The 13,697-nt window shown below is 39.6% G+C and overlaps 1 protein-coding gene across 2 annotated transcripts in view; it reads right to left on the bottom strand.

Moving 5' to 3' along the window:
• The window catches only part of PDZD8 (PDZ domain containing 8), a 53,476-nt gene extending 39,795 nt beyond the window's left edge, over nt 1–13,681 (bottom strand). For both annotated transcript variants that reach the window (XM_042019422.1, XM_042019420.1), the window contains exon 1: nt 12,700–13,681. In XM_042019422.1, coding sequence (XP_041875356.1) covers nt 12,700–13,577 — 878 coding nt within the window. In that variant the 5' untranslated portion in view covers nt 13,578–13,681. The remainder of the gene's footprint in view (nt 1–12,699) is intronic.
• Nucleotides 13,682–13,697: the final 16 nt, after the last annotated feature.

The following is a 13,697-nucleotide window of genomic DNA, read 5'->3' on the forward strand; positions in this document are numbered from 1 at the left end:
GACCCACATTGCCTTTAATTTATATTCACTATTCTGTGATGATTGCTTTGTAGTCCTTTAACCAACTTTTAACAGAAAAGAGGACAGAAGTCTTTTATACCTTAGTTTAATTAACCTATTACCTAAATTAACTGGTCCCCTCAGTACCTACTTAACAATATTTTTAGTTGCATGAGGAAATCTATTGAGAACTTAAAAAAAATTGGTTTATCTGGTATGATAACCATATGCTTCTGTGTCTGCTCATTGCATCAGTTAAGAATATGCACAATCACAGTAAAAAAAACAATAATAAATTGTTCAGAGCTAAACAGAAACAGGATCAAAATTCAAAAGCTCTCAGTACTCCATCTCCTACTTGGGAGAACCAGAAAGTCTTACAGTTTCATTTCTAAGTGCAGGAGCAGGTGGGATTTCATAGAGCTTTTACTCAGAAGTGAGAATATTTTTCTAGAGTAAGTTATAGAAAAAGTTTTAAATTATTCTCTGGTTTTATACAGTAAGTTTGGTATCTAAAACAGTGTTTAAAATTACTGAACATCTGTTTAAGAGTACATTAAACACTTGCACAATATGAATCCCAGCACTACTCTACTGACATAAAGATCAAACGTTTTCAGGTTTAGGAATTTAAGTTACATTTGAATATTAATAAGAAGCAAAAAAAAAAAAAATTAATCTTAGAAGAACCCATCAACTAAAAATGCAAGTATCTTCAGCATAGGACTACTTCAAATGCATTGCAAGTCTTAATTTTTACTTCGAATTCTAGTAGAGCACCAATTCAGTTTTGTAAATGCTACCGTATCTGAAGATTCTAGTATCTAAAATGCCGTTGAAAGAATAACAGCTGAATTTATTTTCAGTTTGGGGAGTAATCAAAAGGTTCAATTAACTACACAACAGAATTGAGTCATTTTTAGATTGCCTTTTTCACCTGAGTCACAGAAACACAAGTCAGGCACTTATAAAGTGTGTAAATTTTAAAGAGTCATTGAGACCAGATATTTTAAGATACAAACAGCCCTCTATTCTTACACTGTGTGTAATTTAAGATGAAGTTTTACTTCTACAAAAAATCTAAAATATTACAATCCACTTCTAAAAAGACATGATCACCTTAAGATTTAAAAATACTTACCAGCTAACACTTATACTTGTCAGGAATTATATTGTAAACAGCTTATATCATTTTTCACACTGAAGATATAAAAATGGAGCTCATCCTTACTTTGAGCAAAAAAAAAAAAAAAAGTAGCAGTACTGGTTTCTTTATAGATTTTGTTATACATTTTACAAAAGCAATTCTCCAGCTTCCACTAATTTCTCAAGGAATAATGCTACTGAACTGTATCAGTATTCACACTCAGGGGACTTTAACAATTCAAATTATGGTAGGTTTCTATAACGAGTTATGGTAAACTACAAATCAGATCTAGTAATCCACCCACTGTCTTACAGGATATTCTGCCACACCATGTAGGAGGCTCATACACACAAGTTCTCAATATACGAACAGCGCCCTTTTCTTCCCTTCAACCAAGTCCTCAAAAGAAAAAAAAAAAAAGGCAAGGATTTTACTATTCTCTTTTTTTTCTTCCAAGAAGTTTCACAGATTCTTAAACTACAGTCTTCTACCTTCTCAGTAATTCTGAGGTATATTGTGAATCATACACTCGAGACAAGACACTTCTCAAACTTCAATTTGTTCTTGGCTTCCACAAGAACAAATAAAAGAATAAATGCAAACAACTTAGTAACTTCTTCAAAAAAGACAGTAGATTTTTTCTTGCTTATATGACAGAAATTGCAAATACAACGTGGAGAGTCTTAACAATATGGTTTTACTGCCTGGATTGAAATAGCCACAGGTAAAAAACAAATCTTACCAAAACTTCTTTCTTATCAGCACAAACCAGATCGACTTGACCACGTGCATACTTTTTTGCATTTCAAGAACACTAGCTTCCCAAATCCTAAATTCCAAAACTACTGAAACAGCTTAGTTAACTCAATGTAGTCAATGCCTGTTTGATCCCTGAGTTTTCAGGTCCTGTTGATTCAAATTAAGAGATGAAAATCCTGCTGTAACTCAGACAGGATGAAGACAAAATTTCCCTGTCTAACCAAAAAGCCTGAATTGTTGTGGCTTTGCTCCAAATGGGACAGAAAACACAGAATGTGCTTATGTTCACATAGAGCTGAAAGAGAAGTAGGTGTGGTTTAGCAACCAGCTTTTAGGCATTCAAGGAAAACAGCAGCAGGAAAAAGCCAAACAAACAACATAAAACAAAAAGTACACACACAGAAAAGCAAATAAAAGCCAAGCCACCCCAGAAGTCTACCTTTAGCCAGCTGGATTAGAGATTGGTCCCAGTGACTGATATTAGGCAAACATTAGCTTTTGCTCACTTCAGCAGTATGTTCTCCCATAAGGAGGTCTCAAGCCTCTACAAATAGCACCTGTCTGCAATCCCAGTTATAGCAAAAAGATGATGTTCTGTGAGAAGTCTAAGCTCTGAACACGACTCAGTCATTGAGCTGAAGAGTTTTAATCCTCTGCTCTAAACCCTAGCCTATATCCATGCGGAAAAAAGGGACATCTCTCAGGCTGCTTAGACAGAAAACAACTGTCTCACTGATGAAAGCAGTCTCTGACAGCTGTAAACCAAAAGTGAAAAAAACATTTGTATCTACTGTGAATTCTAGGCAAGAGACTTCCCAAGGTTTATCCTCACTCCTCCAGTTAGTTTTAAAAATGCTCGAACTGCAGAAGATTCTCCTCAATCTACATTTATCCAGTCACTTCTGACAAGACAGAAGATGCTCCAATTCACTGCCTGGGAGCTCAGGCTTCGTAGTACCATTTTCAAAGCTGAGATGACTGACAGCTCACCCTGAAGCTGTAAACAGCAGTCATTATGGGCCTGGTTTTTAGAGAGCTCAGGGTCTGCAGTGGTGGGGAGGGCACACATGGACCCAGGGACACACCATGGCCATGTACTTGCCAGCTGTCCCCCAAGCAAAGATGACACCACAGGGCAAGTCACAGCATTTTATTAATAGACCCATACAATAAACAGGATCAAATAACACAGAAGCTCAGTCTGGACATGACCTGTGGCACCACTGTTGACAGTCAAACACAGGAAGGGTTTGTAAGATTAATTAACAGGAAGGATTCCTGCCCTTTCCAAATCCTGCATCCCTCATGGCAAGTTACAATTAGGACTTGTGATTACATTTGATAGAAGCAGCTGCTCAAATTAGTATAACCTTTTCCTACCAACCTCATTAGAAATTTGAATACTTTCTCTAATTTGCTCTTCATTCAGAGGAACAGAGGAAAAGAAGAAACCATCTGAGTTTTTGTAGTATTGTTTTAAAACAATACCACTGACTAACACCGCTGTTCCCACCCCACCTCCCTTTTTAATTCACTGGGCTCTTTCTTTGCTTGGAAACATTAGGCTTTGTTTTGTTTCTTCTAACATGTGGCATCAGGTTTTGTTAGCAAGTATGCAGTTATTCTTAAAAAAAAAAACCCAAACCAAGAAAAAACCACACAGCTGTTGAAGTTTTCTGAGTCATAACCCCTGGTTAATTACTTAGGAACTATTCACCAAGCCAGATCATTCAGAGGTGATCCAAGCACCACCAGGAAGCCCTGTGCAAGACTGGGATCTTCCATTTCTACTCTTCCTATTTGAGCTTAGGCAAACAGGAATAATGGTTTAATAATGGTTTAAGCCATTTACTACACAAGTGACTACACAATGGGTTACCTTTAAGATACTACATATAAAACATGTGACGGGTATTTTTCACAGATTTAAGCATAATTTAAAGCATTTTACATATGTGGTAGTAGTTATGACCAGTACTACTACCTTCATTTCACTTGCAAACAACACAATGCCATTACAAAAGTAGATTGTAGTACTTGTACACATTTCCTTCTGAGTGAGCATTTTTCATAACAATGTTGCCATTGACACTGATGCAGGAAAATATCCTGATTAGCATTAAGTCACAGTTAAGAAAGTCAGAACGAAGTATGTAAGTGTTATGATTTCCATTAGATGTCCACAGATAATTTAAAAATATTGGACAGAAAGAATTTTTTTAAATTTACATCTCAAAGTGTCCCTGTAAGTTTTTCAGCTAAAGCAACAAAAAATTGCCAAAAAATTAATTCCCAAGTGGTTATCATAATCTAATTTTATGCTAGTCATATCTGGCAATTAATTACTGTCTTTGAGGACGTGTAACAGTCTGATTAACTATCATCAGCTGATCACTGTAATACACACTCTATTTCAGACAGAGCTTTATGACATCTGGTAAGCCTTCAAAAATGTGTGAACTGTATTGCTGTAGTAGAATTCCTGTATTTTTCATTATATGAAACAGCTTTAATGGAGAGGGCTGGGGACTCTGGTCCTCACAGGCCATTCTGCTGAACTCCAGCAGCACTGAACAGGGGAATTAAAATGTTATGAAGGTAAGTTGTACCCCATAGTTTTAAGGCTAAAATGAATTAGAGCAGCCTGTAGGGGAAAGAAAATACCAAACTAAGTAGCTCTCCAGAGCCCAACTCAGGGTTGAACACAATTTCTGTGGGTTTTTTACCTCACAAAATGTAAGGTTTTCCCTCTCTTTCTTTTCTTGTCTGCTATGGCCAGCATCTCCTGGCAGTTTGCAGAGCTATGTTTGGCCACAGACAGGTCTAAAACTCTGCCAGGCTCCAGCTGGGTCCTGCAGCAGAGTCCAGGGCTGCACAAGGGTAGGAGTCCTTCCAGAAGGCAGGGTGCCTAGGGAAGAAGATGCACCTTAATGGCCTTGGGCAGGTGTGATGTAGGAGTCTTCATCATCACATTGGATTATTGCTTTTTTCTGGATGAAAGCATGGTTTGAGATCATCATCCAAAGGTTTTTGTACTTCCACAATTCAGGGATTTTAGCAGACTGGGGTGACACAAATTATCTATTAATGTAACCTAATGTGGGTCGCTAATTTCTCGCCATACTCATTTTAGAAAATAAAGCTTATTAATCCTAGAAGTGGAGTCAAAGTCTTTGACTATACTCTAAAGAAAAAATAATATCAAGAATACTCAAATGTTAAAACTGTTTTAAATCAAGCAAGCAGGAACATGAACTGTAAACACAGGAACAGATTGGGTGACTTTAGGCAATCTCTGCAGGAATGCAGAATAAGCAGTTTCCCACAGAAATCCAGAACATGAGAGGACTAGCTCCAATAGTGAATCCAGCAGCTTGAGACTGAGCTTCACCAGCACTGCACTGTTCTATCCCACTAAAACCTACTGTCCTTACCCAGGCTGCTTTTAAGAGCTTTCTGATCAAGTGTCATTTGCCAATAAAAGATTAACTGCTTTGTGCATTTAATACATATAAATAGGTTAGACAAAAAAGACTCCTACATTTTTACATCAAATGAGCTACTGAGAGATGTATTAGCTACATATCTTTACAGGTAAATTCTGTATCTTTGTTCCTTGAAGTAATCTCCTTCAGGGAAACCCAGTGTTCAGTTCTGTGTGGCAGGTAGGGAATATTAACCATGCTATCTATGCACAGAGTCTAAAAATTATAATACAGCCTGTAAAAGGTGGTTCAGAATAGCCCAATTCCAGTGCCTGAACACACCTACCTGCTTCAGCAGGCAGGCTCAGAACAAAACCCAGACATTTCTTAGGTGCCTACAGTTCAGTAAAGTGATTAACTCCTATATGATTTATATTTTGAAAAAAGTTACCTTTCAAAAAATAAACACTACTACTGCTTAGTTCATATTTTATTCATATGCACTGAAAGCAACACAAGTTAGGACAACTGATAAAAAGATCCATATTTATTTTCACTGAGCAGCAGATCAGTTCAAGATCAGAGCCCAGATGAACAGAAACATGGTCTCAATGCTGGTGAACAGGAAACACCATCAAATACTAAATAAATCTTAGCAGATTTTTCAGTCTTTATTCACTATCCACATGAAAGTTCATTGCAGGACTAAGATCAAGTAACTTTTAAATACAAACCAGCAAAGGATTAAATGAGGTAATTTTCTTTTCATTATTATTGCACAGTCTTTTATATATTGTTGCAAGGAAGAAAAGTTGAAGGAGGTCCTATTTTTGTGTCAGACCAATTAAGCTTACTGGATTTCTAGCTGCAAGAAAAGGCAGATACTAATCACCAACACTTACTCTTTTGTGTCTTCATCCATCTCCCCCTCCAACTGAGATTTTTTCTCCATCCCTGACTATACCTCCCAATTTTTTCCACTAAACCATCTCAAGTCAGTGATGTGTTAGTTCCTCACCCTTGCAGGTAAGAATAGAAAATGTAAGATTTGTTGACTAACCACAGAAAAAGTCTCATTCTTAAGCTGAAAAGAATGTCACCTGTATACTGGGAAATGTCTGGTATGTAGCTGGTCACTCATTAAATCTGACTTTACAATGAACAAGTTTCAAACTGGCATTCTTTCAGAATTAAATCCTTCCAGTGTGAAAACTCATGAAGTGCTGGAGCTGGGGAAGATGACTAAAAATGTTTCAAAACCCTTAGAACCAACGGATTTGAACTTGATAGCTACATAAGATTTACATACATACATTGTACCATATAATTTCATACAATGTGAAGAAACTTGTACTTAGTGACCCTCCAGAAATTATGTATGCCTCCCAAAACAAAACAGTAAGAAGCTCTGCACTACAAAGCTCCCTTGTACACATGTAGCACCCTTGAAAAAAATGAAAATATTTGCTGTTCTGAGGTTTGATTGTGTTTATTGTGTGTCAGGTTGCCTACAGACCCATTTATCCAATTCCTGTAAGACTAAGAAAAACTGCTTGTCCATGCACTACTAAGATAATCTTTCAAGCATGAAACTACCACCTACAGACAGATCTACTGAGTCAAATTATCACCACTTTGCCATTAGCAGAATAGTCTGTGCTGGCATCATTCAGGGCAGTACCTCTGGGACAGTCTGCAAATCACAGTGCTGCTTTACCATCAATTTTTGCAGAGCAGAAAAGGACTCAGATCCTGGGGGCTTTCTTAATGCTTTTGTACATTGGAAGATTTTTGTATCTAGAATAGGCATGGCCTTAAAAAAAATAAACAATAAAAAAACCCAACAAATGACTCTTCTCTCCTTTCAGCACCAGTAGGAATGAGAAATTCAAACAGGAGTGTCTTACAGATTTAACCAGCAGAGAGATTCATATCAATTACAGTAGAAATCCAGTCAAAAAGAAAATCTCTCCCTTTGCAGCAGCTACAGAGAAAGGTCTCTGAAGCAAAGACCTGCTCACAAGTCCAAGCTCTGATTATTTCTGGTACTACTGTATATAGCCTCATCATATGAATAATACAGCCTTCTTAAAATTTTATAGTTTTTCAAATACCTCCATTTCCTCGTTATGAAGTAATTTCTATTGTAAAACACATTTCAAATCAATAGCTATTTACATGACTTCTAGGCTTAAGTTTTGCCAAAAATAGGAAACTACTATGTAACTCTCAAATTGCCTTCTATAATGGTAAATAAAAATAGTCTAGTCTAATTGTTCTTCCCAGAGAAATTCAATATAGCCCCAGCTTCCAAATAAAGCATAAAACTATCTAACATGACTAAATATAATGCAAATGATCAGTTCTAAGGAAAATTCATGTTGGAAGCGACCAGAGGAGGTAATCTAAACACCCAATATAGAAATGGTAGAAGCAATGCTTTGTGAGAATACTTCTAAAGAAAAGAAAGTTATTCCCCTCTGTGGTAGCATGTGTTAAAATAAAGCAAATATAGTCTATCAAAGCAGGCTAGTATCAATACAAAATATTCGAGTTTTTTAATGTAACAAACTAAGAAACAAAGTGTTTCTAAAATATACAGAACTGACCCACTGCTCAGGCAACACCAGCTCTGCTTAGAATCTGAACGGATGAACTTGCAAGATGTTTCATTCAGGAAAAAAAAAGCAGCTGTCAGGTTTTTTTACATCACTGCTTAAGAAATACTCAGAAGTTAAATCCTGACAGAAGAAGGACTTTACATATACATACCAGGCTTTGTATCTTCATTATGGCAAACTGCGTTTTTATTGCCTAGAAGGAACCCAAAACCCAAACCTCTCCAAAATTTAAAAGCAAGATCAGGAGCTGTGCAAAAGAGCAAAAATACACCCAACTATTAAGAACAGGCTGGACACCACACAACCAGTGTAAACTTGAGGTGAGGGGGCGCATAGCAAGGTTGTCACCATAAGCAGCTTAATAAAAGGTTAATGAGCAAGGTACAGCTCATTAGAGAACTAACACAGATGAACCCATGACTACTGCAACAGCACCATCGAGTAAGGAGACAGACATCTGAAATAGTCCTTACTTTGTGCCTCTAAATCCTAAACATGCTATGGCAATGCAAGGGACTGCAGCTTAGCGTTAACCATCTTAATAGCCACTATTAAAAGGACAAGATAAAGTTAAAACCAACATGAACAGTGTCTATAGCATTAAAGAACTGACTGTGTATAATGAAAAAACAAAAGCTGAACTCGGGTCACAAGATAAACCCCGCTTCCTGCTGATAGTATTCACTGCCCTGCTCTACTAAAAGAAACCTACGTGAAAAATCCAGCATCAAGTCAAGCTATGCAGATGCAAGACTGACTGAACACAGTTCTGAAAGTGCCAGCATGAAAGATTTGGGGACAATAAGACAGCCAGTGGGTCAGTGGCCACTGCAGAACACCAGCAGTTCACATCACAACCAACCAACAGGGAAGTCAAGGCTTTCCATGCTCATTCTCAAACTCTACCCACTGGTCAATGTATCTTAGCACTAAAAAAAAGGGTAATTTAAAAAGTTAAGTCAAGTCAAAATAGAGTTTGGAGCATTTAGAGTCAAATAAATGATACCTGCAATTATTCATTACAGCTAGTAGTAAAAAAGATGTAATATTAACTTACAGTTATTTTGTTTCCCAAAAGTGCAGTAGAACTCATGTATACCAGAGAATAAAAAAAGTTGTATTAGATCTTCCCCACATCTGAACAAGACACTGTTCTGACAGACCAAAATATTTGCAGAAAAGCTGTTTGCATTTCTGTTACAAAACAACAAATACATTCACATTAACTATAAAATATAACTATTGCTATTATCAATTGCATAAATCCTTTATCAACGATGACAAAAAAAAAAGAAAAACCCAGCCTACCATTCACTGGATTTTACCATCAGCCTTACATCCATTTACTCAAATTCTACTATACAAGATAGCAATTCCATTCAATGGTAGAGCAGCTACAAAACAGGGTGGTTTGCCAGACACAAACACATTTATTAAAGAGACAGAGAAAAGCGATTACATGCTATAAGAGTAAAACACAAATTGCTACTTATTTGTTTAGACATAAAGTGCATCCCTTCTTTTTCAATTAGTAGACAATTGCTTTTATGGAGAAAAAAAGTGCATAAAATTCTAGACAAACTTTAAATGCACTAACTAGGCTACAGTGCCTTTCCCTAGAGACTCTTAAGGAGCACAGCAGGAATGCAAGATGCCTTTTCCTACTTTCAAGGTACAGTTATGCAGATCACACAAAGTCAGTCCTAGAAATGGACGATACAAAATATGATCTTACCCATCAGTGCTCTGCTGCATAAACTTTGTACCTAACTGGAAAGAATACAAAGTACTTGTGTAGTAATTTGGCTGTAGCAACAGACACTACACATATGAAGACACATTTTTCTAATACAGTATTTTATAACTAAATAACAGAGGAGGCCAGGATCTGTAACTCAAACTTAGCTACACGATGTTCAAAATCAACTACTGGCAAAAGTTCTCTTCATCTGCCATCCACTACCCAGTAATAACCTCGAGAAGTGGCCTAATACAAAAGCCAAAGAAAATGGCATATTTTTATATGCTAATTAACACCTTGAAACAAGATACAACTCCTCTGTGGGCTTCAGTGTGGAAGCCAACAGAGCAGCAAAGCGCCCCTTTTAACCAGATGAAGAGAGAACTCCTCACACTCCAAGTGCTTTTGTTTGCAACGTTGTAATCACTGCTATTCAAAGATTTATTTACAAAGTTACTTGAGCAAGAGTAGGGACACACCAAAAAGGTTTTGAACTACACATGGAAGCAAATACTGACTATGTACTTAAAGGCATATAAGCAATAGGAAAAAATTAGGAGAGAATAATCACGTTCCCTGTAGTTGAGAAACTTTTAAGCTTTAAGTAAGGTAACAAGTTATTAAGCAGTTGAGAAACTCCTGACTTTTTCATATCTATTCTTTGCTAAGAAATATATTAGCATACCATAACCCCAAATCCAATGTAATCTTACAACTCTGTTTAAAGCCCCAAGTTTTGCGTCTTATCAGCAAGGGACTTGGTTTTCCAAACCAGTTCTCAGTAACACCTGAACTCTCAGCTCTGCCACCACCTAAGAGTATATTGCTACTATTCAGTTGTTATCAAGTTTGGGCATTCACCTGCCTAAACTCATCTGGGACATGCTGGTGAAGAATTTGTACTTTTAGTCTGTATTCCACAAAACCTTGGGCTACTGTGGACAGTTAAAAGTTCCCACCTGAAGCTTTAAAGGCCATGTTATGGACACACCTGGGACACCAATGACCCTGTCTTCCTTTCTTAGGACAAGTCCATTCATGTGCAATGAGCTTAGTGTCCTGCCTTAATGCCCCCTTCACAACACAGGAGGTTGAAATGATATGTTCAGTACATGGCATAAAATGTAAAGGTCAAAAGCACCATATCAGAGTTGGACACTGTTTCACTGAACACACTAGGCTACCAGCCACTATGTAGTGTGGAAATCAGCTATGATACTGCATTTTACTCTGAAACACTCATAAATTCCCAACTCCTTTAACTAGAGAGAACACTTTATGTTAAAAGTTAATTCTTCTTCATTTTGTAATTCTTTATGCTTCATGTATTATTCTTAGTGTCAGTTACCTTCTATCCTCACACTTCTCATTTCCGTCTCAGGCTCTGCGCTCTGCATCTTTCCTTATTTGCCTTATTTGCCCTTCCAGTCCCTCACACATGCCTCATTCATTCTTTCTGGTGGCAGAAAGTTTGAGAAACATATGGAAAACTTACTACCTCCAACTAAATAATGAAAACACCTTCCTGTCCCCATGCATCTCTCAGAGGCAAAGTGAAGATATCCATTTACATCTGCTGAAGGGGAGAAACACATCATCACTGGTTGCACAGGAACCCTAAAAGCTGGTCTAGGGAGTGCAAAGTTCATTTGTTCTTTCTGGGTATGCTGGGAGTGCTGACTCTGCACCACGACTGTGCTATCACAGCCTCTCCTTCGGGCTCTTCTCCACAGTTTACAGCTTCACTCTCTACAAAACAGTAAGAGAATGGAAGCAAACTTGCTCTTGACAGCAGCTTCCCTGCTGTCCAGGGGTTACTCTCTTCTGGAGAGCAATTTGGTACCTCAAAATTTGAAAGGACTACCACACTACCTGACAAAGCTACTTATTGCCCTGACAGGGCTATCCAAATCCTGGATATTTTAAAAATCCACTTTCGTGAGAGCTCTTATAAATTCAATTTCAGGAGAACCAGCTGAAAAGGCTTTAAAAATTACATCACTACAAGGTTAATTACACTTCAAAATTCAAATGGGCATTTTCAGTTAGTCATCTCTCACGAATTTCAGGGAAAAGGCTTATTGCAGAAGAATGTGGTAAACAAAACTGAAATCCTTACTTAACACATAACAAAAGCTACAAAGCACAAACAAGAGAGAAAGGAAACATGGTATCCTACGAGTGGTAAGACATAAGAGAAAGGAAACAGTACCTGAACAGTGGTAAGACATTCGATATCAATATCAGAGGACAGAAACAAAGCACATATGCCTCTTGCCACTTCTGCTACAGAGGTATCACTGCACATTTCATTATATTCACTATATAATGAAGTCTGTGCTGCAGTGTGTGCATTTGTAAAAGAAAACATACTATAATAAAAAACCAAACAAACAAACAAAAAAAAAACCCATTAAACAAAAGGTCCCCCAAAGTTTTACTTACCACAGTAGTGGCAATATTTCTCTTATCAACTTTTAGACTTCCCCCCCAATTACTAAAGGAATTAAGCAGACCAGAAAAGAAGTGTACTGCCCATATCATGGGATCTCAAAAATATTCCTTAGAGAGTGAACTCTACCCTTTCTTATATTAAGTAATAATCATCTCACCTCTATAGGTAAGCATAAGCCACAAGTCTTGCCCTGGTGGCTCACCAGTGGCAGAAGCTTGGGAGGACACCCCAAACCCACACACTCTCCATGGAGACATCCTCCTACCTCTTCTGAAGAGGGATATCATGGTCCTATTACCACACACCTAATAAGACCCCAAAACTTTTTATACACATTAATTCTGCCACTTAGTTACACCCAGTTGAGGGCATGCCACAACCTCACCGTGCAATGGCTTCTCCACCTGTTATAAATGGAAAATGATCCTTCCTTTCATGGAAAGCTTCTGCCAGCAGACAAGCAACGTACCATGCTTAATACTCACTAACAGCAAAGCAGCAATTCTGCTGCACACCACCCCAAGTAATGCTGAGGATGCAGGACAACTCACCTGATTTTATAATTGGGTAAGGTGTGCTTGCGCTTAATTACTTTCTTGAACTGGTTCACTATGATGGAAGTGAGCTGAGGCATGGGCCTCCCTTCAAACTGAGACTTCACCTCAAAGAGTATCACGGGGTCATCCATAAAAGAGAAGAACCAGTGCGTGAAGGGCAGGCGCGTGAAGACCAGCTTCAGCTTCCCCATCACCCGGGAGATCTTCACGAAGAGGTAGGCCGACTTGCCGAACACCAGGTCAGCGTCGATGGCCAAGTGGAAGCCACCATTGTACTCCAGATCTACCTCAAAGCCCAGCTCCTCGGGACAGCCCTCCCCATTGCAGATCACCGGCCGGATGAGCTTCACGGACTTGAAGACAGGCAGGACATCGCCGAGAGAGACCTCCCTGAGGCTGAGCCCCTCCAGCACCTTCCCTGTCATCTTGGCCTGGAGCAGCTCCTCGAACTCCACCTTGATCTTCTTGATGACCCAGTCCCTGACCAGGGCAGTGTCCCTGAGCTCCCTGAAGAGGAAGAGGAAGATGGCATTGAGGAAGTGGCACGTCTCCTCACGGGAGGACGGGTCTGGAGGGGGCTCCGGCTGCTGCTGCTTGGGGCCGGGCTCGGGGCCCGGGGCGGCGGCGGGCGCAGAGGCCGGGGCCGGGCTGGGGGCTGGCTCCGCCGACGCCGGGCCGCCGGCCGGCTCCGCGCCCTGCAGGTATTCCCTGAGGCCGTGCTCGGGCGCCACGCGGGCGTAGACGAGACCGCCGTAGGCTCCGTCCGCCCCGGGGGGCTCGGGCTTCTTCCTGTAGAGGAGCAGGAGCTGGAGCAGGAGCGTGAGGCAGCAGCCGGCCAGCGCCGAGAGCAGGATCACGTACAGCAGCGGCATCCTCGGCCCTCCGCGCTGCCCCGGGCGCACCGCCCTCACCGCGCCGCCGCCATCGCGGGGGTCGCGCCCGCGCCCGGCCGGCGTTTAACGGCCGCGGCCGCCAGGGGCCGCCTCATCCGG

Source organism: Corvus kubaryi, unplaced genomic scaffold (assembly GCF_017639235.1).
Source record: "Corvus kubaryi isolate FWS band 111438036 unplaced genomic scaffold, C.kubaryi_AGA036_p1.0 138, whole genome shotgun sequence".
In the NCBI taxonomy this organism is placed as follows: Eukaryota; Metazoa; Chordata; class Aves; order Passeriformes; family Corvidae; genus Corvus; species Corvus kubaryi.